Below are 23472 nucleotides of genomic sequence, written 5' to 3' on the forward strand. Positions count from 1 at the left end.
TGCTAGTTGTGGACCCTGGGTGCATTTGACAATCTCCAGGGGGGATTTTTGAAAACATGTATGTCCTGGCCCCACCTCCCAGAGAATGATTTAATTGGGAGCAGGGCATAGCTTATTCTTTGTTCACTAATTTTAAGCTCTGTAGAAATGCTAATGTACATCCTGGTTGAAGTGGGGCAAGAGGAGACACTACTGTGAACGCACAGCATAGAGGAGGTATAGAGACACATGTTTTGTTCAAAATCCATGCCCCAGATACTTTTCTTGGTGCTGTGAGTAGAGACACAACTAAGACCTGATGCACTTGAAGAGATCACAGTCTGAAAGGGGCAAAAGGGATGAGGAAAAAGAGAGAGAATAAAGAGTATGCTTTACCATTTGCTGGGGTTCTCCTCTCATCACAAGAATAAATTCATGAAACCCCTTGGTAGTTCCATGGTATAGAGTTACACGGTAGAGAGCCCCTGCTTTCTGCAATATCCTTTTGCCTGTCTCTGCCTATTAAACTTCTCAGACTGAGGGATTGCAGCCTCCTGAGGGAAGAGGGGGGGAACTCTAGCCTTGAGTGAATTAAAATTTAGCTGGAAAAACCCAGGGGAATGTTCTGTACAAGGCAATTCCAGGAATGGCAGCGAATGAATGGCATGCCTCTTTTTATAGCTACAGTCTTGATCCTAGACAATGATGCCCTCTGTATGAAGTGACGTTAGTGACTAAAAGGCTACCTCCCCACACCCGCTCTGTGGGGCATTTGTGAAACCAGAAAAACACTGCATGGCAGACAGCTTTTCCTCACCTTTTTGCTCCGTCAGATCTTGAATCCATTCTTTGAATGTAGACAGTAAATGCCCTTAGTCACTGTGTTAGTTTCCTAGGGCTGCCACAATAAATTAGCACAAAATTTGGGGCTTAAAACAACAGAAATTTATTCTCTCAGTTTTTGAGGCTAGAAGTCTGAAATGCTGCAGAGCAGCACCCCCTCTGGTCACTAGAGAAAGGTCTGTTCTTTGTCTCTTCCAGCTTCTGGTGGCTGCCAGGCATTCCTGGGCTTGTGGCAGCATCACTCCAGTCTCTGCCTCCTTCCTCACATCACCTCCTGTTCTGTGTCTCTCTTCTCTGTGTGTCCACTTATTACTGGAACTGGGACCCACCTGGGGTAATTTAGGATCTCAAGATCCTTAATTTAATTGCATCTGCAAAGACTCTTAGCCTAGTAAGGTAATATTCACCTTTGCTAGGGATTCAGATGTGGGCATATCTTTTGGCAGGGGGTGGGGCTACAGTTCAAAAGCACAATGAAGCTTAACAGACATCCCACCAAGAACTGCAAATAAGCATATGTCATTAGGGACATATATGAGATACCACTCTGCCCCTATTAGGAGGGTCAAAATCCAGAACAATGACAACAGCAAACGTTGACAAGGATGTGGAGCAACAGGAACTCTTGTTCATTGTCAGTCAGAATACAAAATAATACATCCACTTGGAAGACATTTTGGCATTTTTAAATCAAAACTAAACATACTCTTTCCGCATGATACAGCCATCAGAGCTTGATATTTACCCAGAAAAGTTGAAAACCTATGTCCACACAAAAACACAGATATTTATAGCAGTCCGAGATGTCCTTTAGTAGGTGAGTGGGTAAGCAAACTGGTACATCCAGACAATGGAATATGATTCAGTACTTTAAAGAAATGAGCTATCATGGCATGAAAAACTATGGAGGAAACTTAAAATGCATATTACTAAGTGAAAGAAGCCAATCTGAAAGGCTATATACTGTATGGTTCCAACTATATGACATTATGGAAAAGGCAGAACTATGGAGGTGGTAAAAAGATCAGTGGTTGCCTCCCAGGTGGGGGGAGACAGGGATGAGTAGATGGATAGTAGAGGATTTGTAGGATAGTGAAACTACTCTGGATAGCACTGTCAAGGTGGATACATCATTACCTTTGTCCAAATCCATAGAATGTACAATATCAAGAGTGAACCTGAATGTAAACTATGGATTTGGGGTGACAATCGCATGTCAGTGGAGGCTCATCAGTTATGTGCCACCCTGGTGGAGGATGTTACTAACAAGGGAGGCTATGCTTGTGTGGAAGCAGATTGTATAGGAGAAATATGCACCTTCTTCTCACTTTTCCTAGGAACCTAAAACTATTCTAAAAATAGTTGATTAAATACCATGAAAAGGGTCGTGATGATAGAGACAGCAAATGGGGGTGATGGGAGCTGAAAGTGATGACATTTACCTGGCTGTTTCCCCTCCTTTGGCCAGTATTTCTGAGTTAACTAGAAATGTAACAGGCAACAGAAGCATTCCCTGGTTGTTCTTTCCCGGCTTTCTGCAGCTTCCCCCAATCTGTTGTGTTGTACTGCGGGCCAGATACAGGAAACGCAGCACACAGCTAGGCTCCTGCTTTTCACTCCTTTTACTCATGTCGTAGCATCCTTCCAACCCCCGCACTCCAACAGTTCACCCTGTCTCGTGGAGACCTGAACATTCTCATCGCCACATTTTTCATGAAAATTCTTTTCCCTGCACAGTTGCCAAAACCACATGAAAATAGACAATACAATCACAAGAATTTCACCTGATCATTTCCTCTGTGCGCGCGCGCGCGCACACACACACACACACACACACACACACACACTTTTGCTTGGCCTAGCAACACAATGGGGATGTAAACATGTTGTTAATGCAGTCGCTCTCAGTTGGCTTCCCAGATGGCTTAAGTTCAATAGATTTTTCCCCCTGATTTCCTCAGCTTCTCCTAGCTGGTGCTAAACAGCCATTATGCCTTTTCCTGCACATTGAGATTCATCTGCAGCTACTAAACTGCTTCCAAAGTGCTTCAATTTTGCATGAGTGCTAAGCTGGGGACTGGGAGACATTACCCAGTGCTGAAGGCCCAGATCATTAGAAAGAGCATGTAAATCCTCTGAACCAGAAATAAAAAGTGCAGAGATTTCCTTTGTAAAGTCCCAACTGCAGCTTTATGTAAAGCATGAACCTTTGGCAAGATTTTATGTGGTCCCTTTTTCCTCCTAAATTTTGATTTTGCTTTGTTTTTTTCTTTACTTGGGCATATGTGTTCTATTTTTTTCAAGCAGAGACAATTATTTCATAGTCAGGAAGATGTGAGATCATAGCCATAAGCTATCATTATTTCTCTTCTTAGGACACCAGATCTCTCTTCACTTTTAATAGGGAAGGCACTTCAAAGTATTGCTGAAGGATCACCCACATAATAGATTTTAAAAACAAATTTGAAACCTGCTGAGTAGCAAGATGCTTTGAGGAAGGATGGGTTGACATTTATAAGGTATGTGCAGGGGACATAAATCTGTATTATTTGAGTAAGTATAGATGTAGGATGTGTAGACATGCTGGATTGTGGAGAAAGGTTGGGATGGAATCCGAAGGGGATTGTGAAAAGTATTAATGAGAAAGAAGCGATTGTATTCTTCTCATTTGTCAAGAGATACTTCCCCATACATTGTTACCGAAAAGTCTTGTTTGTATTTGTCAAGGTGGACATATTTTTTTTTTAACGTTTATTTATTTTTTGAGACAGAGAGAGACAGACATGAACGGGGGAGGGGCAGAGAGAGAGGGAGACACAGAATTGGAAGCAGGCTCCAGGCTCTGAGCCATCAGCCCAGAGCCCGACGCGGGGCTCGAACTCGCGGACCGCGAGATCGTGACCTGAGCCGAAGTCGGACGCCTAACCGACTGAGCCACCCAGGCGCCCCATGGTGGACATATTTTTTATCTGTACTTGATCTGTATTTCCATCGCTGCTGTCCTCCCATGCTGCCTGTCATACCATCTTGCCGTAAATTGAAAGCGTGCCTATGGTCACCTGGAGAGGTACCTTCACCTGAGAGGGATGACACTTGTAGGGCTGGAACTCTGAGCAGCCCGCCGTTCTGCACACTATGGGGCTGGGCCTGCGTCCCAAGCCCATGGAGATGTGATAAAAAGCACTTATGATGAAAAGGTTGACTCCCTATCCTCATTTGGTATTTCCTTTGCAGTGGAATTTTTTGAACAGTTATGACAACATTTTTTTGGTCTGTAGTGTATCCATTTAGTAAGAGGTTAACCAGGCTCCTTTTACATGATTGCCTATAATTATTTCTCTTTTTCCATATATTTATGTAATAGGTCAGGCTATTCTTTGTAGGATTCTGAGAGCAAAAAAAAATGTGCATTTATGATCAGATACAGCAATTCATTATTTATTTCTAAACACATTTTCAAGGACATTTATTAGCCACTGATTTATTCAACACTGAATATGCAAGTGGGATCTGACAGAAATGTGACTAAATGGGCTTATAATAGAGTATGAAGTAAAAGCATTCTAACTTGTAGGTGAAAAGAAAATACTAGATGAAAGATATGCATATAAACATGCACAGTGAATTTAGGTGTATGTGTATACTATCTATATAACATATGCATTTTATGCTGAAACCCAGTTTTGTTTGTCAGCATGTTGTATGTATCTTTCAGACTGGATAGTCCTATCTATTAATTTCCCTTTACTAAAAACATGACTAATCATGAAAATGTCACCATCTTTATTAGTGTTAGTGTCATCACAAAACATTATTTACTATGATTCCACACCTCACGACACTGAACTGTGCATATTAGATAGCTAAATTTCATGTTCTCTCGTGAAGATTGTTTATCCACTAGGGTGTGTATCCTTTGAAGGAAATCATTTATAAAAAAAGGGAAGGGGAATTAAACTTTGCCTGAAGATATGAAAAGATACATGACTGAAGTTCTTTGTTCAGTTGGCAGTGTTAATGCAGTTACATAAATATCTCAGTGAATTGGAGCTCATGGTAGGAAACAATTATTTTTTCTTCTTCCTTTTTCTCTGTGATGCTGGTACAGAAGGGACATGAATACATTACAAGTTACACACAATATTCAGAATCAAGTGCCACTCTCCTGTTCAAGTTTAAGTTTTTCTATCTCTTATGAAAACATCAAAATAAGATTGCCTGTAAAGAAATGATACTGGTAATTAAACATTATAACCTAGTATTTCACACCAATTTGTTCAACATGATGTTGGAAGTGATATTTTGAAAACGATTGCAAGCGTGCCATCCTGAAAATAATATTTTTGTTACATGCTAAGCAAATTGCTCTGGTTTATAGCATTTTGAGCATAATATTAAAATCACACATTCAGATATTTGAAAACTCTCAGAATTAATAGAAGTTCTTCTCTGTATATCCAACAAGATGTTGCCAAATTAAAAAAAAAATTTTTTTAATAATTTGGAGCTAAGCACTGAATCTTGGTTTAAAAAAAAAAAAGACCCAAAGCATTGTGGGATTAGTATTTTTGGCACCCATTTATCCAGTAGTCATTTAGAAAAACCCACTGTGGGGGTGCCTGGGTGGCTCAGTCTGTTAAGCATCTGACTTTGGCTCAGGTCATGATCTCACGGTCCATGAGTTCAAGCCCCGCGTCGGACTCTCTGCTGACAGCTTGGAGCCTGGAGCCTGCTTCAGATTATGTGTCTCCCTCACTCTCTGCCCCTCCCCTGCTCACGCTCTGTCTCTCTCTGTCTCAAAAACAAATAAACATTAAAAATTTTTTTAATTAAAAAAAAAAAAGAAAAACCTGTGTGCCAAGCATATTATTCATAGTCTGTATCATTTAAGGCTGTATCATGTAAGCTGCAGTAACAGACCCCACCAAAGATAGAATAGTTCAAAAGCAATAGAATGGTACATTTGTTTACCTACCAGGAATGTACCCTTGCTTGTAGGGCAGCTCTGTTCCCTTTGGTCTGTTCTGGACCCAGACTCCTCTCCTCTTGTGGTTCTGTTGTGCTCTCTGGCCTCATGTTCTTCAGTAACCAGCCAGCAGGGAGGGAAAGCCAGCAGGGAGGAGACCCACAAGCTTCTTCACCAGTATGGCCAAGAAAAGGTACATGTATCTTCCACTCACATTCCATTGACCAGAATTGCTTTTGTGGCCCCTTCTAAGACTTTAAAGTTTAAGAAAATGAGAAATTTAATGCCCTACCCAAAGTTACTCATGACGGTAGCCACGCCAGGCCTCAAAACTGTTTTTCTTCCTTTTGGTCTAATCTATTTTTTTCTACATTGAGCTCCCTCTGTCAGTACAGACTTTCATACCACAGAAAACATTTTTTTAAATTTCACTTGACTTGATAATTACTGATATTTCAGTGTGATTGTGATTTCTTAAAAACTCAGCACCTTGTTTTTCCTATTGAAGTAGCTTTGTCAATTATAATGTAGTAAGACTTCTAATACTACCATCCCGCTCTCCTGTCCTTCCTGGACATAGGGGAACACTGCAAGTCCTAGCATCCTTGTGGGTCCGCAGGGCCACGTGATTACTTCTGGTCAATGGTCTATGAGGGAAAGTTATGTTGCCCCTGCTGAGCCAAGGTATTTAAATGCAGGTGGGTGTTCTCTGTGCTCTATTCTCATGGCTCAGTAGCCATGGTTGAGAGGATATAGATTCAACATAGGTGCAGGCTGGATCACTAAGAAAAGTTCATGTAGGAGAGCAGCCCTGGGAGGCTGTTGTGATGGAAAAGTGGACTTATTTTGTAAAGCCTCTGACATGAGGAGAGTTATTTAGTACAAAGCGTAGCATAAATTATTCTAGCTTCGGAAATCTTGTTAGTTAGCTCGCATTAAGGGTAAACTCTGCAAAGAGCTTCACATGTATCACCTCATTTAATCCTTATAAGAACCCATTGAATTAGGAATTTTAATTCCTATTTTCCTGTTTAGGAAAATGACATTTAGTGAGGTAAAAGAATTTTCCCAAGGTCATACATCTAGTTACTTGAGAAAACAGAATTTGAACCATATCTTTTTCTAAAGGTTATCTCTCACTTAACTTAATTGCCAAGGATTAATTAAAAATAAGCTTTGAGGGGCGCCTGGGTGGCGCAGTCGGTTAAGCGTCCGACTTCAGCCAGGTCACGATCTCGCGGTCCGTGAGTTCGAGCCCCGCGTCAGGCTCTGGGCTGATGGCTCGGAGCCTGGAGCCTGTTTCCGATTCTGTGTCTCCCTCTCTCTCTGCCCCTCCCCCGTTCATGCTCTGTCTCTCTCTGTCCCAAAAATAAATAAAAAATGTTAAAAAAAAAAAAAAAAATAAGCTTTGAGGGGAGGCGCCTGAGTGGCTCAGTTAGTTAAGCGTCTGACTTTGGCTCAGGTCATGATCTCATGGTTCATGGGTTTGAGCTCCGCGTCAGGCTCTCTGCTGACAGCTCAGAGCCTGAAGCCTGCTTTGGATTCTGTGCCTCCCTCTCTCTCTGCCCCTCCCCTGTTCACACTCTGTATCTCTCTCTCAAAATCAAATAAACATTAAAAATAAACAAATAAGCTTTTATTGTCAAATCTGGATCAATATTGTTTTCTGGAATTCTACCTATAAGCTTATGAAAAACTAAGCATATGTAACTTGGACTCAACAAAAAAAACAAGGAGACATTCTGTATTTAAAAAAAAAAAAAAGGAAAAGGGGCGCCTGGGTGGCTCAGTCGGTTAAGCGGCCGACTTCGGCTCAGGTCATGATCTCACGGTCAGTGAGTTCAAGCCCCGCGTGGTGCTCTGTGCTGACAGCTCGGAGCCTGGAGCCTGTTTCGGGTTCTGTGTCTCCCTCTCTCTGACCCTCCCCCGTTCATACTCTGTCTCTCTCTGTCTCAAAAATAAATAAACGTTAAAAAAAATTTTTTAAAAAAAAGGAAAAAAATTAAGTGTATTATACTTGGTTTCATTGTTTTTATTAAATCATGTCTCCTTTTGGAATGATAATAGAATGATTTGAAAAAGGATCTTAGAATATATAGAAATATTTTGAAAATATCAGAACACAGTTATTTCTTAGTTCTTATATAAAGTTAAAATTGAAAATTGGTATTTCAGTGGCAGTTCATTCAAATACCTACTCCTGACTTAAAATATGAAATGCTAATATTTTTCATTTCTACTTGGAATTTCACAAGTTAAACTTTCTTGTTGTAAATTAATGAGTCACTCTTGCATATTTGAGTTCTTTAAAAGACAAAGAAAAAATATTTTCACTGGTACTTGACCTGTGTTTACTCAGTTATTATAAATAATTTTGAAGAACCTAAAAACCATTATGAAAACTCTGCTCCTCCCACTCCATTCTCAGTGTGACTGCCAACCCAGTTCAAAGTTTAATTCAAAGTTGTGTCTGATGATGTCTTTCCGGCTAGGGAAGGAGGTACAAGTGCCATCATGACTGAAAATTCCTTTTCTCTAAAATATATTTGGAGAGGTGCCTGGGTGGCTCTGTCAGTTAAGCATCCGACTTCGTCTCAGGTCATGATTTCACGGTCTGTGAGTTTGAGCCCTACATTGGACTCTGTGCTGATATCTCAGAGCCTGGAGCCTGCTTCAGATTCTGTGTGTCCCTCTCTCTTTGCCCCTCCCTCCCCTCAAAAATAAATGAAAAAAAATTTTTAAAAATATTTTGATATAATCATATATCTTTTAAATAAGTATGTATTGTGTCCTAGGGAAAATCTTGTTTTGTTTATTCAGTAAATACTCATTGTATGCTCACAATGTGAGGCTGAATATTATTCTATGCCACAGGGACAGCATGTAACAGACACAAATCTCTACTCTGATAGAACTCATGTTCTGGTTGGTAAGTGAAGAAAGACCTAGAAGGTGTGATTGCACTCATCAATTTTAAATCTTCACTAAAATGTAAAAGTTTGCTTATTCTGCCCCAAATTAGTTCGTGCTAACCTACCTGGTAATTTCCATTCAGTTGCTTAATGTCCCTGTCTCACCTGCATAATGCACTATGGATATAAGGAATTTCTAACAGATGAGCCAAGCAAGCATTCTGGTTACCGAAATAAGTAGACTTTTCCACTCATCTTACCAGGATAACTTTACTTTATCTACACTTTAATATAGTGGGAAGCCTAGAGGATTGGTAAAATCCTGGGTTACTTGGCTGAAAGACAAGAAACTTAAAGGAAAATCACCAGAATTCCTTCCTGCTGTTCAAACATCATTTCTAAATATCAGAGCCAGATCTGTATTGCCCTGGGTGATTGGTGTCCCCACCTAGACCTGACTGTCCCAAATCTGCTGAAAAGTTCCAAAACTAGCCATGTCTTTCTCATTTGGGTGTGTGCCTAATATAATTTCCCATCATAGTACTCCTCCCCTCCCTGAATCTATGTTAGTACCTCCAATGGTAATTTTGTGAATAAAATATAGTTATAGTGTCAAAATAATTGTTATTTTTATACTACATGTATATAATTTAACAGATTTGAATTACTTTTATAGCTGTTATTCCATTTCTTTTCTCAACAAGCCAACAAGACAAAAAAGTTATCTTGTTTTATAAGTTGAGAAACCAAGGCCTGATGAATTTAGGACTTTCCAAAAGTCAAATAGTAAATATTGAACAAGAATTTATTATCTTAATCCAAGTGAATTACTAGGTTGTTGTATGTTAGGTGAATATTTGTCTAATCTCCCGGTTGTAACATTAATTATCCTGGATGAGTTGAATTTTTTTTAATGATCCTTTCTAGTTTGGTTTAAAGGTTTCCTTAAGAACATGAAATATATCAGGGTGCCTGGGTGACTCAGTCGGTTAAGCGTCCAACTTCGGCTTAGATCGTGGTCTCACAGCTCATGATTTTGAGCCCTGCATCGGGCACTGTGCTGACAGTTCAGAGCCGGGAGCCTTCTTCAGATTCCGTGTCTCCGTCTCTCTCTGCACCTCTCCCACTCATGCCCTGTCTCTCTTTCTCTGTCTCTCAAAAATAAATAAACGTTAAAAAAATTTTTTAAAGAGTATGAAATATATTGCTTTTAAGACAAGTGAACAGCTGTCCTCAGTATACTGTGTGTGAACTGTTATAAGTGGCAATCTATCCAGAGGTGATTGATCTCAATGTTTGCTTCTAAGTCACATGAGATAAGTACAAAATGAAAGCCCAACAGTATGAGTAATTATTATTTTGGATATATGTGCTAGTTTCCATTGTCAGACAGTGTTTTCAGAGGCTCACCAAGAATATTCCTTTTAAGCTCTTAAGATTAAGGACTTGATGTAATATCACAGATCTAAGAACAATTTTTGTAATCATAATTAAAATTAAAATGATTAAAATTCCATTAAAAGTAAATCAGATTAGTCTTGTTTACTAGTCGAGACAGATTAGTTTTCCTTAAAGCATATGTCACTTGAATAAACATCATTTTACCAATTTACCATTTTTATAGGTTCCCACTCCATAGAATAAACTTCTCCAGCTGCCAATCAAGGCTCTCCATGAATTTCTCTTCTCTCTAATTCCACGGCCTTATTTCTTTAGTTGGTTTCTGTAAACTCTTCTCCCCTGTAGTGCTCCATGCTTTTTCATCTGTGCCCTTTGGCTTTGTGCTATTCTATCCTCCTGAAGTGTCTTTGATTTTTCTCTAAGTCTTTAAACCCAATCCATGCTTCAGCATCAAACTTAAATATTCCACTTCCCCATGTTTACCCTGATCTCTCCATGTGAAACTATTTCACTATAGCTTTATTTAGGGGGGGTTTCAGAATTTTCCAAATAGTAGATTACTTTTATTCAATAAATAAATATATGGAAAGTGCCAAACTATGTTGAAAGACATGATGATATGGGGCTCTGTGTTTATGTTGACTGTAGGGTTATATGGTTTAATAAATTTGGAGGAAGTGGTGGCAGTCCAAATTAAACATACTTTTTTATGGCAGAACTTCTGACCAATGCCTTTAATATGCTGATTAGCATTTTGAGTTTCTAAGAGGAAGACATAGTAAACAGAAATCCCCAAGTTATTTGACCAAAGAACCCTTTTTTGAGACACAATTTGGGGAATGTTGGTATAGTGCAAGGAACAGGAACATTGGATTCAGATAAATAATGGATCTAAATCTTGATTTTGGTAATGATTGGCTGCATGAAAAATTGTTTAAATTCTGACCTCTGCTCTTTACCTGTATTATAATAATACCCATTCCCAAGGATTATTATGCAGATTAACCAAGACACATGGTAGATGCCCAATAAATTTTAGCTACTTTTACTTTTCTGAGTTACAATTAAATTTACATGTGATTTATGTATAAGACATTTATTCATTTAACGTACATTAACTGGACAAATATGTGTGCCAGTTAATGTGCGGATCCATATGCAATGCATATGACAGGGTCACTGTATTCAGTGAACTCCCATTTGTTTCCTGCATTAGACAGTAAACTAATCAGAAAGGATCCATAAAGAGTTCATCTCGATGGCTACGTTGGAAATGACAGTGCATAAAATAGGGGCTCAAGAACTGTCTCCACAATGAATTGTGAAGGACAGAGACCGTATCTGCCTTCTTTACCACTGTGTGCGCAGCACGCAGAATGCACGCAGCACTCTTCCCCACCCTTATGGACAAGATTTTTTTTTAATTGTGGTAAAATTACTTCCATTGAAATTACTAGGTGTGCCTGGGTGGCTCACTCAGTTAAATGACCAACTCTTGGTTTTGGCTCAAATTATAATCTCACAGTTTGTGAGTTCAAGCCCTGTGTGGGGCTCTGACAGTGTGGAGCCTGTTGGGATTCTCTCTCTCTCCTTCTCTCTCTGCCCTTCCACTGCTTGCAGTCTCTCCCTCTCTTTCTCTCTCTCCCCCCCTCTCAAAATAAATAAACTTAAAAAACTGTTTTTAGTTGAGAAAAAAAGAAATTACTAATGTTTTGCATGAAATAAAAATAAAAAGTAATGCATGTAGTTATGATTTAATTATTAAGAATTATACCTTAAAGAAAAATGTTGGAATATACATTCAAATACATATGTAATAAGTTTCATGTTTCACAAAAAATATTTAGAAGAGTAATGTATCTGCTATCTCAATGGAATGTGCTCTGTGTTCTCCCAAATTAAATTGCTGTCATATTTTTACAAAATTTATTCTTTGTACTCTAAAGAACATTGACATACAAGGTAGAAGTTAAATTTTAGGGGCGTCGGGGTGGTTCATTTGTTTGAGCGTCCGACTTCAGCTCAGGTCATGATTTCATGGTTTGTGGGTTCGAGCCCCGCGTCAGGCTCTGTGCTGACAGCTCAGAGCCTGGAGACTGCTTCAGATTCTGTGTATCCCTCTCTCTGTGCCCCTCCCCTACTTGTGCTCTGTCTCTCTCTGTCTCTCAAAAATAAATAAATGTAAAAAAAAATTAAAAAAGAAAAAAAAGAGAAAACTTTTCAGCTCCCATTTTGGTCTCAGAAAGACTTCTTGGAAGAGACATTCAACAGGTTTTTTTTTTATCACCAAAGTTAAGAATAGTAATTAAATGATCGGGCAGAACTAGTAGAATTAATCTATCAATTTATTACCACTCTGTATGTAAGAAAGAGCATTTTGCATACCCCCCACTCCAATTACCATTACTCACAGCTCTAAGTTTGATGGTGGTTGGAAAGTCTAATCAAAAATAGGAGGACTGCTTCTCCTGTAACATCTAAAACCTGACACTTCGGCAAAGGAAAGGGAAAGCAGTGCTAATGTTGTCAGAGGAAGTACCATTTATAACTATTTTAATATCATCTTGCAGTTAACATCTCAAGCTTTAAGGTAAGCTGCATTTATCCATGGTTGTCACATAGCTTTCTAAAAGCACCGTAAATCTCCCCACTCCAGACACACCATCCAATAAATATTTTCTTCTCAGTTCTAGACAAAACCAAAACATAGCAAAACAAAACACAGGTCCTCTGGACACGGAATGCCAAACAGAACCAAGTAACTAGAAATTATCATGTAAAAAGGAAGTCAAGTCAATGACCTAGGTATGAAATGCTTCCAAACAAATCCCTTGAACCATTCAGTCCCAGTCATGTTACTCTTTGACTTGTAAATTCATCTTGACCACAAAGATAATAAATGTAACTTTAACAAAATTATAATAAATCTAATATACCAGTAAGTTGTAATTTCCATTTATACAAAGTAATTTTAGTTAATTAGATGGACTGTTTATATATTAAATATTATATTAAAAAAATCCAAGGAACACATTTCAGAGAAAAGTTGATGAATTATGTGTTTACAGTGTCTTCTTTTCCTGATGAAGTTTAAAGATTGTCAGATGACGTCATGTAGCATAAAACTATGTCCTGGTAGTAAAGGTCTGCCTTTCAAGTTATTATATTTTGATTATTTTAGTGAGAATTACAAGCTGATGAAATAATTGTCAGGGTTTTTTGTTGTTGTGTTTGTTTTTTTGTTTTTGTTTTTGTTTTTTGGTGTGACATCCTTTTAAATAATGCTGGTATTTTGTGTGATTTAATTTGTATTAAGACATCTAGAACAGATATGTATCTTAGTTTAGATCATATTAGTGAAAACTAATAGGATTAAGCTCTGGGAGAAAGCATGAAAAAGAGACCACACTAATTCAATAAAGTGTTGTAATATATCCCAGATCATCCCTACCTGTAACTTCATGCGTTTCCCACCACTCTCTGTCCTGTGAATGTACTATAATGAGATTTGGTAGAGTGACCTTTGCAGCACTTCTCCCAACAGGGAGAGTGTAGAGGAAGCCGAATTGCCAGGTCTATGCAACATGATGTCTCAAACCTTCCCTTTGCTGTATGAAAGAAAAAGTAATTGAGAAGAATGAGAACTACAACTCGGGTATACATAACACCTAAGTCTAATGTGGGGTTAGGATGCTTTTTAGTGAAACATACATGGGGTATCAGAAGGCAAGGATTTGATGGCCACATTTTATTTTGTTGGTTTGTTTGTTTTGTGTGAAACAACTTCTTTATTTCAATTTTATGTTTACAAAAAGACAAAGAGGATAAGGAATGGGGAGGCAGGAATAATGGTTGGTCACCTCCAGAGATAAAAGGAAGAGGCCTCTTATAGTCAACAAAAATGGATGAGACTGTTCATCCATGCCATTATTAGTAACAGCAATGGCCAAAAAGAAGTCCAAGCAGAGATCAAAGGCTTCTGTTAACAAGGTCAGTCTGTTTTGGGAGAGTCAGATGGTCTGTCCAGTCCATATCCATGAGGAAGAGAAAGCCCAAGTCAGTTTATTGAGGCCTAAGCTGTGGGTGGGATGGGGCCCATTTCTCTGGGAAGAACTGGGCCACTGACTCCAGGGAATATAGGGACCATGAGATACACACCAGGGAAAACCCCTGTGAACTACAGGGGCCCACTGCAGGTAGGGTGTGGGGAAACTTGGGCATAAGTGGCTTGGGATCATCTTCAAAGGAAAATCCTGTCTGGGTAGGTGAGGGGACATCTGAAAAGAAATAGTTTGAGAGGAACTGATCAGATTGTGATGACCACATCTTAAAAAATCTTTTGAGATGATGCATGATTTTGGAGTATCACCTAATAAATGAGATAAATGAACAGCAGGATGCTGGAGATACTGGAGATAAAAAAGTATTAAATAACATACTTTTTGACAACAGTGGACTTTTAATGTTTGTTGACAGTACTACAGATTATACTTCTGGGGGGGGATATAGATACTGTTTTAAATAATTATACAACAGGATTTGTCATGCATTTGTGCTCACTTTATAATAATCTCTAGAAAAACACTATTTGTGCTGCCTGACCACTATTATAAAATTAAAATTATGCTAAAGATAAGGGATACATATAATTTACCAGATTTTATTGCATATGCATGTATAGCCTCACAAAGATCCAATAAGAGGGTTGCATTTGCATCTGGATTTCTAAAATCATTTGAAATTCCCTATTAGCAAGTGCATATTCATATTCATTATAAGACTTCTTGATATAGCATGCTAATTACTTGCCTGCACTCTAGCTCCCACGCCACAATAAATCCTCTTATAAAAGCAGATCACTGCAAACTTCAAACAGCATGCATCCTTGAGATGCCACTATTAAAGGAAGAATGCTGATGGAAAATCTTTGATCTTATCAGACGTGATGGAAAATACACATTTGTATTTGAGTAAATCTGTAGAAAGAAGCATTCCACCCCCATCCTTAAGTAACCTGAAACCAATTTCAAGTTCCCAAATGCTCTTCAAAGCAACCCGCCTTGGAAGTGATGCTGATGGCATTACAAATTTCAAGGCAGCTTGCTTTTTCCATCTCAAGACTTCAAGCAGATTTCAAATTTTACTTTCAAAGAGAAAGGATATTACCTACTTTTAGCCAAACCACTAGCCTCTGGGCCGACGAGCAGAATGTCGTAGGTAAAGAACTTACCTCTGGTAATGAAAAGATGGTACATTACCAAGGAACTCAGAGCTTGAATAATGCAGTTGATTGTAGGGAATTCTACGCTGGAAGTGTTTAGAGGCTTCCTGCTTCAGTTCTTGTGCTAGTGTGGTTGACCAAAAGTTGGAATGTAAACTCTGGGCATGTGGCAGGACAAGTGTACCCAACAAATTAATCCAGCTCCTCCTGAATGGGGCGTCTATCAAGCTACAGACAAAAATCGGTGTGTGTTTGACTCCTGCACCCACAGGGAGCCTGAGCCACACAATTCAGAACATTCATACTATGAATAATCCCTGTAGCAGGAGGGTCGGTCTGTGGCTTCTTAAAAGGCCTCAGATTTGTGGTCAGCAGAAACATCCATGAGCCTATTTGGGCTGAAGGATACAGTGGCCCTAGTGAAGTTCCCCCTAGCATTTAATTAGGTTTCCTGTAATTGCTTTAAGTAAAAGGAGGGGGAATAAAGCCTGATGTTATCATCTTGGGACACAAAATATTTGTATGTGGTTTTAATATCCTGAGCCCATTTGTTGCTGCCCTGCATTTTGGAAAGAACCGTTATAGTTCTGAGGAAATACACACTACAGGTTTACCAGCCCTTTGGTGACTGTAAATTTACTGCAACAGCTTTTAAAGGAAGAGTTTTCTTTCCAGTAACTGAATTTCTGCATGAAGAGAGAAGGTATAAACAAGTAAAACAGGCAAAAGTATTAAATGCCAGAGAGTGGAATAAAAAAGAAGGGTGGGGCAGAGGTGAGGGGGAAAGCTGTGTGCCATCCTTCCATGAACTCCTAGATATCAGAAAATGAGAATATAATTGCAGTAAGACAGGAAATGAGAGGGCCTAAGCAGAGACTAGGAAAGAGGAAGGGAAGTAGCATTATTCGTTAATAAGTTGGGATTTATGCTGTGGAGATTGTTCTATTATTTAGACATTGACTAAAATAACACACCGATCTTTTCATAGAGGAGTGAGGGACTTAGATATGCCAGTGTCTTGAAAATTCTTTTTAAACTGACCACTGTGGGGGTGCCTGGGTGGCTCAGTCAGTTAAGCGTTCAACTTCGGCCAGGTCATGATCTCACGATTTGTGAATTCAAGCCCCATGTCAGGCTCTGTGCTGACAGCTCAGAGCCTGGAGCCTGCTTCAGATCCTGTGTCTCCTTCTCTCTGCCTCTCACCCACTGATGCTCTCTCTCTCTCTCTCTCTCAAAAAAATGAATAAACATTAAAAAAGTTTTTAAACTGATCACTGTATAAGCATAAAGGATACTAATTTCCAAGACTTTAAACAATAACTTTAAATATATTTAATACATTTTTGGCCACAGAGTTGCCCCTTCAGGATCTTGCCCTGCCTTGGCTTATAAAATTCACTTTCCTGGGCTTCATTTCAGTTCAGGGGCTCTTGAGTGGATCTAAGGACTTAGTTGTTTCTATGACTCAAGTCCCTGCAGTTCCTGATAGAAAATATTGCTTATTTCCCTAGTGGAACAGCATCCATTCATATTGAGTGTTCCTTATTTTTCCTGAGGGCTTTGACCCATTTGAGCATGGTCTCAGTTTTAGGACAAGTTCTGGAATACTCTTGTACTCTTCATGTCACCTATACCAAGAAGTCATGCAAATAGTTTAATAAATCATAACATTTAGGAACTAAAAATTCCTAATATTCATATTTTTCATATTCATAACATAGTCATATATATGTGGATGTGTGTATATATACACAAATATACACATATATATGTGTGCATATATATTTATATTTACATTCTCATCTGATTACATCATCTGCATGCTTAACACACTTTGATGATGTCCATGACTTTCAGAAAGAAATCCCAAATTCTGAACATGGAGTGCAGCTGAGGTTCTCAAACTGTAGCATGCATCAGAATTCTTGGAGTGCTTGTTAAACCAAAATTGCTGGGCTCAACTCTCAAAGTTTCATACTCAATTTGAGTCTGGAGTGGGACCCAAGAATTTGACTTCCAACAAGTTCCCAGGTGATGCTGGTGAAACTGTTCCGGGGCTACACTTTGAGAACCACCGGTCTACAAGAATATATATTAACCTATCTTTTTCTTCTCCCTAGCTTCATCTCATGCCACCATCTCTGTGTCTGGTGCTCAGTTGTCTTCTCCTGGGTTCTCAATCTCCTCATTCTCTTTCCTGCGTCTTCCCATATCTTCCGACCCTCTCCTTAGATAATTTAACCAAGTTAACTCACGTTGGATCCTTCGTACTAAGTTGAGTTCCTTGTTATTCACTCTCATTTTCACTATACTTCTTGTTTGCAGCATTGAACACAGTTGTAATTAAATAATAAATTGTATAATCTGTAGTTAATATGTACCCTCTGCACAATAATATAGGTTCATTGAGGGTAAGGACTATCTTACTCATCAGAGATTCACAAGTGCCTAGGGCAATACCTTTTCCATAATTGATATTAAATATTTGTGCAATGAATGAATGAATGAATGCATGCATGAATAGAAAGTACAAAGAAATATATTTAATCTTTCTTACTGTGCTTATACTTAACCCAGTCAAATTCTTCTAGTCCCTCAGGATGTCCCTGCCAATACTCTCCACAGGTACCTCATACGGAAAGTGTGCGCAGGCAAACTGGCAATTGTCCACGTGCATTGATCAGATGATCCTTCTTGCTCAGTGCAAAGAAGCACATTGCAGAATGACTCTAAGAAATAGGCTTAGGTACATTAAGATAAATACTCCTAAAATGATAATCTCAGATTCTTAGTTCATTTTTTGTTATTTAGGATGATATAATGCTGTAAAATAAAATCCAATTATTTGAGCATTTTAGCTGGAAGCCACTTTCAGAGGATTTTGGTTACATTACAATTATAGAGAAACATTTGGGCTTTCAAAATACTGTGCATGAAAACTTTAAAGTCACACATTCTTTGGATAAAATAGCAGGGATTTGTTAACTTAAGGCTGGTATTTTTTAAAGAAAACAGTGTGCCTTAATAGCTAAAATGCAACTATTAAAATAACTTAGTTTTAAATAATTGCCACATATTTATAAAGTACTAGCTTATATTATAATAAAACCTGGCATATATATTTTTATATATACATTTATGATTATAGTTTTAGGTCATTCTCATGTCATGTGAAGAGTTAGGGGAAGATTTAGTTACTGTAAAACTATACAAGGTGTTGTAAAACTGTATATAGCTTTTTGGTACCAGACAATATTATAAAAAAATGTGATATGTGTTTATATATATTTGTGACTTATATACTTATGATTATAGTTTTAGGTTATTCTCTGTCATTTCATGTGAAGAGTTGGAAGATTTAGTTATTGTAAGGTTATGTACAGCACACAGATTATCTTTCCACAACCTATATAATTTGGTTACCATCCTTAGGAGATGTGAAATTCAAGTTCATGTTTGAATAAACCAAGGAAGATACCTCAGTGGAGGGTGAATGTTTGTCAGGCTATTTGAGAAAAGGTGTGATTTTGTGGAGTGATAGATCTATTCGACTTTCATCTTCTGATGAAAGCAGATTTGAAATAGCAAATAAGAAAATGAAAAAGTTGAGAGTCCAATAACTGGGGCCAGAGGAAAAATCACAGGTGGACAGGGACAGTATCTGGTGTGTTGATCTATGGCATCAAGACGGATCACTCGGGGGAAATACACGGTATGATGGTTTGAGTTTTGTTAGTACTAGTCTTTTCCTGACTTCAGTCTTCCTTTCTCTTGGCAGGTCTCATTGTCCGGGAAGTGAGCATTGAAATTTCACGCCAGCAAGTGGAAGAACTCTTTGGGCCGGAAGATTACTGGTGCCAGTGTGTGGCGTGGAGCTCGGCGGGCACCACAAAGAGCAGGAAGGCCTATGTGCGCATCGCATGTGAGTCATGGCACACGGGCCACATGGGTTTCAGAAACCGGTGGATTGTGGAAAAATGTAGACCGTAACTGCTCTAAATTCAAAGAACCGTAGTCAAAACTCCCAGATTTCTGCACTTGAGCTACACTTTCCCCTTAAGTCCCCAGGATACCATTTTGTTGTGGTTGTTGTTGTTTCAAGACGCTTTTAGTTTGTCTTTAGGGATGTGAAAGAATTAGTGGTACTTTCAAAAGATTCTGAATTTTCTTTTTGAATCTGGTAATAATTAGGCTACAGGAAAACCAAACTGTATTCCTTTAATAAGTTTATTCTGCCAGTGTGTTAAGACAATGTTGATTAGTTTTGTTATTGGAAATAGAAATGACCCATACAAAGCTTCTCTATTCATTTTTGGAACCATTCTAGTGCATCAGAACACAGCACTATTTTCCAAACTGTGTTAAATTCTAGAGTATTCATGTTTAGGGAGAGGTTAGGAAATGCCTCACAAAAAAGCGTTCCATAATCAAATAAATGTGGAAAATAGTTTTTTGGGGGCCAAGTTAAATAGGTTTATTCATTGCAAAATTCTCGGATTTTTAAATATGCTAATACATATTATCCCTAAGAAAAAGATGTAGCCTGCAGCTGTTTTTTGCAGGCCCCTTTTCTGAAGGAGTGCTATTCACATCTTGAGCAGCAATGAATGCTGCTTTAATCTGTCTTAAGGTTCCATACTGAGAAGTTTTCCCAAGTATGAGACCACTGAAATCCATGTCAATTATATGATCTGAACTCTTTTGAATGTCTGCATTTGACTAAATTCTGTCTTGTGGTGGATGTCAGTATCACCCCCCAACACGTCACTGAGTCCCAATAGTCTTGGCTCTGAGGGTTCTCCCAGTTCCGTACCTGCCTCTTCCCTTCCCTCCTACTTGATCTAGATCCCAACCATTGCATACACGCCCCAGCTAGTCTCAATGGCTCCACTTATTTCCCTTTTCTAGACCATCCTCCATATTACCACAGTGCGTTCTTCCTGAAACTCAGGTCTCTGCCCAGATCACTTCCCTCCCTGCTAAAATGTTACAGTAGCTTGGAGATAAAGGAAAAATTCCTTACCATTAATGCCATATGCCGTCGTCCGAGTCTGCTAGGGCTGGCATACAGAGTGCCACAGCCTGGGTGCCATAACCAGCCGAAATCTTCTTCTCACAGTTCTGGAAGCTACAGGTCTGAGATCAAGGTGCCAGCAATGCTGTCTCCTCTGAAAGCTTCTCTCCTGGGCTCGTGGATGCTTGTCTCCACATGTTTGCACTGTCTTCCCTCTGCAACCGTCCTGGCCCGCATTTCTCTTCCTATAAAGACAGGAGTCCTATTGGGTTAAAGGCCTCATTGTAACTTCATCACCTCTTTAAAGGCCTTATCTCCAAATAAAGCCACGTTCTGGAGTCCTGACGGTTAGGACATCAACGTGTGAACAGTTCGGCCCCTGACAACTATATTTCATGGTTTATATATGCAACCTGTATTTTCAGTGTCAACCACAAAGAATGTTTCCATTTTAGTCACAGTACATTTGAAATACTTTGATTTCCATGCTTTCCAGCTACTGTTCACAGTGAAGGGTTTCAACCTTCTCTTACTTCCCTTCATTTTTGTAAACATTCATTTATTTAACAATATTTAGTAAGCTTTTACTCTGTTCTTGGGACAGTTGTACCTATTGGGTATGGAGCCAAAAGCAAACATGTAATGATCCCTGCCCTCATGGAGGTTTACTTTCAGGTAAACAAGGGCGAACTCTAAATAAAGCAACTACTAATCAGGCACAGAGCAGATGGTAAGTGCTACAGAGAAAAGTAGGGGCGCCTGGGTGGGTTAAGCACCTGACTTCAGTTCAGGTCATGATCTTGCAGTTTGTGGGTTTGAGCCCCGTGTCAGGCTCTGTGCTGACAGCTCAGAGTCTGGACCCTGCTTCAGATTCTGTGTCTTCCTGACTCTGTTCCTCCCCCACCATATGCTCTATATCACAAAAATAAATAAACATTAAAAAAATTGTTTTAAATAGTAAAGCAGGAAAGGGGGGTATATTGTGCTCAGGGAGGGTAGTCATGGAATTCCTCTGGAAGAAGCTGACAGTTGAAGAAACCTGAAGGAGGAGGGGAAGGGGAGTTAGGCAGAGGGAGCTGCAAGTATCAAAAATACAAATACCCTGGGGCAGGAGTGTGCTGGTTATCCTAGGCAGATGGCCCAGGACACTGTAGGTGTAACATCTTTGGTTCTTATTTTGAGAAGAGAACTTTAGAATGTTTTCAGCAGAGGAATTCATGATTTGACTTCCATGTCAGCAGAATCATGACTTGTGCTTAGAATAGATGAAGAGTAGAAGCACAAAGACCAGTTATGAGGCTGTGTCTATGAGGGACGGTAAGCTTGCATAGATAAGCAGCAGTGAAAGTGGCATAACCTGGATCCTAGATACAATAGTCTCCCTTCCCCGGGGTGGGGGGAGGAGGGAGGGGGGAGGGGGAGAGATGTGTTCCAAGAACCTCAGTACATACCTGAAACCGCAGATAGTACCAAACCCTATACGTGCTATGTTTTTTCTATATATACCTATGAGAAAGTTTAATTCATAAACTAGGCATAGTAAGAGATTAACAACAATAAGTAAAGAAAAAAGAGAAAAATTATAAGGGTGCTGGGTGGCTCAGTCGGTTAAGCGTCCGACTCTTGATTTTGGCTCGTCATTATATCACAGTTCATGAGTTCAAGCCCCACATTGGATTCTGTACTGACAGTATGGAACCTGCTTGGGATACTCTCTTTCCCTCTCTCTGTGCCCCTCCTCCACTCACACTGTCTCCCTCAAAATAAATGAACATTTTTTAAAAAAGAAAAATGATAACAATATACTATGATAAAAGTTATGAGCATGCACTGTCTCAAAATACCTCATTGTGCTGTCCTTCTCCTTCTTGTGATGATGTGAGGTGATAAAATGCCTGCGTCAGGAGATGAACAGCACAGGTGTCGTGATGTGGTATTAGTCTACTGTCAGCCTTCTCATGATAAGTCAGAAAAGGGAACAACCGCTCCTCGACTGCAGTTGACGGTGGGTAACTTAAACCTCAGAAAGCAGAATGGTGGACAGGGAGGACTATTTTACATTTAAAGGCAGAGGTAATAGCTTTTGTTGAAAGATTGGATGTGAGATGTGAGAGAAAGAGAGGAAAGAATGATTCAAGAGATGTTTGAAGAGTTTGTTTCAGACGTCCTCATGAACTCTTTTCTGTCTCCTGGGTCTCCAGAGAGACAGGCATCCCTTTCTCTTATACCTTCAGAACACTTTGCCCATCCTCTTAACACAAGGCTTGTCTCAATTAAATTATATTCACTGGTTGGAATGTCTGTGTTTCATGCCAGCAAGTTCTTTGAGATAAATTCTGCTTAATTCAGTTTTGCTTAACTTTATATCTTTTGTGCTTAGCCTAACGCCTAGAACATCATAGATGTTTAATAAATTTTGTTGAATTAAAACTGTTAATAAAAATCTCCCAGTGAAGTTTATTAAAATGCTATACATTAATCTTTCCTCTCTGAGCATATCTATGGAGATTTTCCTCTGTCTTTTGTGGATTCTCTGTGAAGTAGATTCTGGGATAGGGACATGCACACAGAGAGGATGTTAAAGAGTACTCTTTGGGAGTCCAGGACCAGATGGCTTCCCAGGGGAGTTCTACCAGACGTTTAAAGCAGAGATAATACCTATCCTTCTCAAGCTATTCCAAGAAATAGAAAGGGAAGGAAAACTTCCAGACTCATTCTATGAAGCCAGTATTACTTTGATTCCTAAACCAGACAGAGACCCAGTAAAAAAAGAGAACTACAGGCCAATATCTCTGATGAATATGGATGCAAAAATTCTCAATATGATACTAGCAAATCGAATTCAACAGCATATAAAAAGAATTATTCACTATGATCAAGTGGGATTCATTCCTGGGATGCAGGGCTGGTTCAACATTCGCAAATCGATCAACGTGATACATCACATTAACAAAAAAAAAGAGAAGAACCATATAATCCTGTCAATCGATGCAGAAAAGGCCTTTGACAAAATCCAGCACCCTTTCTTAATAAAAACCCTTGAGAAAGTCGGGATAGAAGGAACATACTTAAAGATCATAAAAGCCATTTATGAAAAGCCCACAGCTAACATCATCCTCAACGGGGAAAAACTGAG

The 23472-nt window shown here is 39.1% G+C and overlaps 1 protein-coding gene across 4 annotated transcripts in view; it reads left to right on the forward strand.

Annotated features, from left to right (window-relative positions):
* Positions 1 to 23472, forward strand: part of UNC5C (unc-5 netrin receptor C) — a 365666-nt gene that overhangs the window by 215505 nt on the left and 126689 nt on the right. For all 4 annotated transcript variants that reach the window (XM_058721861.1, XM_058721862.1, XM_058721863.1 and 1 more), the window contains exon 3: positions 19101 to 19244. In XM_058721861.1, coding sequence (XP_058577844.1) covers positions 19101 to 19244 — 144 coding nt within the window. The remainder of the gene's footprint in view (positions 1 to 19100; positions 19245 to 23472) is intronic.

The sequence above is a fragment of the Neofelis nebulosa genome, chromosome 3 (assembly GCF_028018385.1).
Source record: "Neofelis nebulosa isolate mNeoNeb1 chromosome 3, mNeoNeb1.pri, whole genome shotgun sequence".
In the NCBI taxonomy this organism is placed as follows: Eukaryota; Metazoa; Chordata; class Mammalia; order Carnivora; family Felidae; genus Neofelis; species Neofelis nebulosa.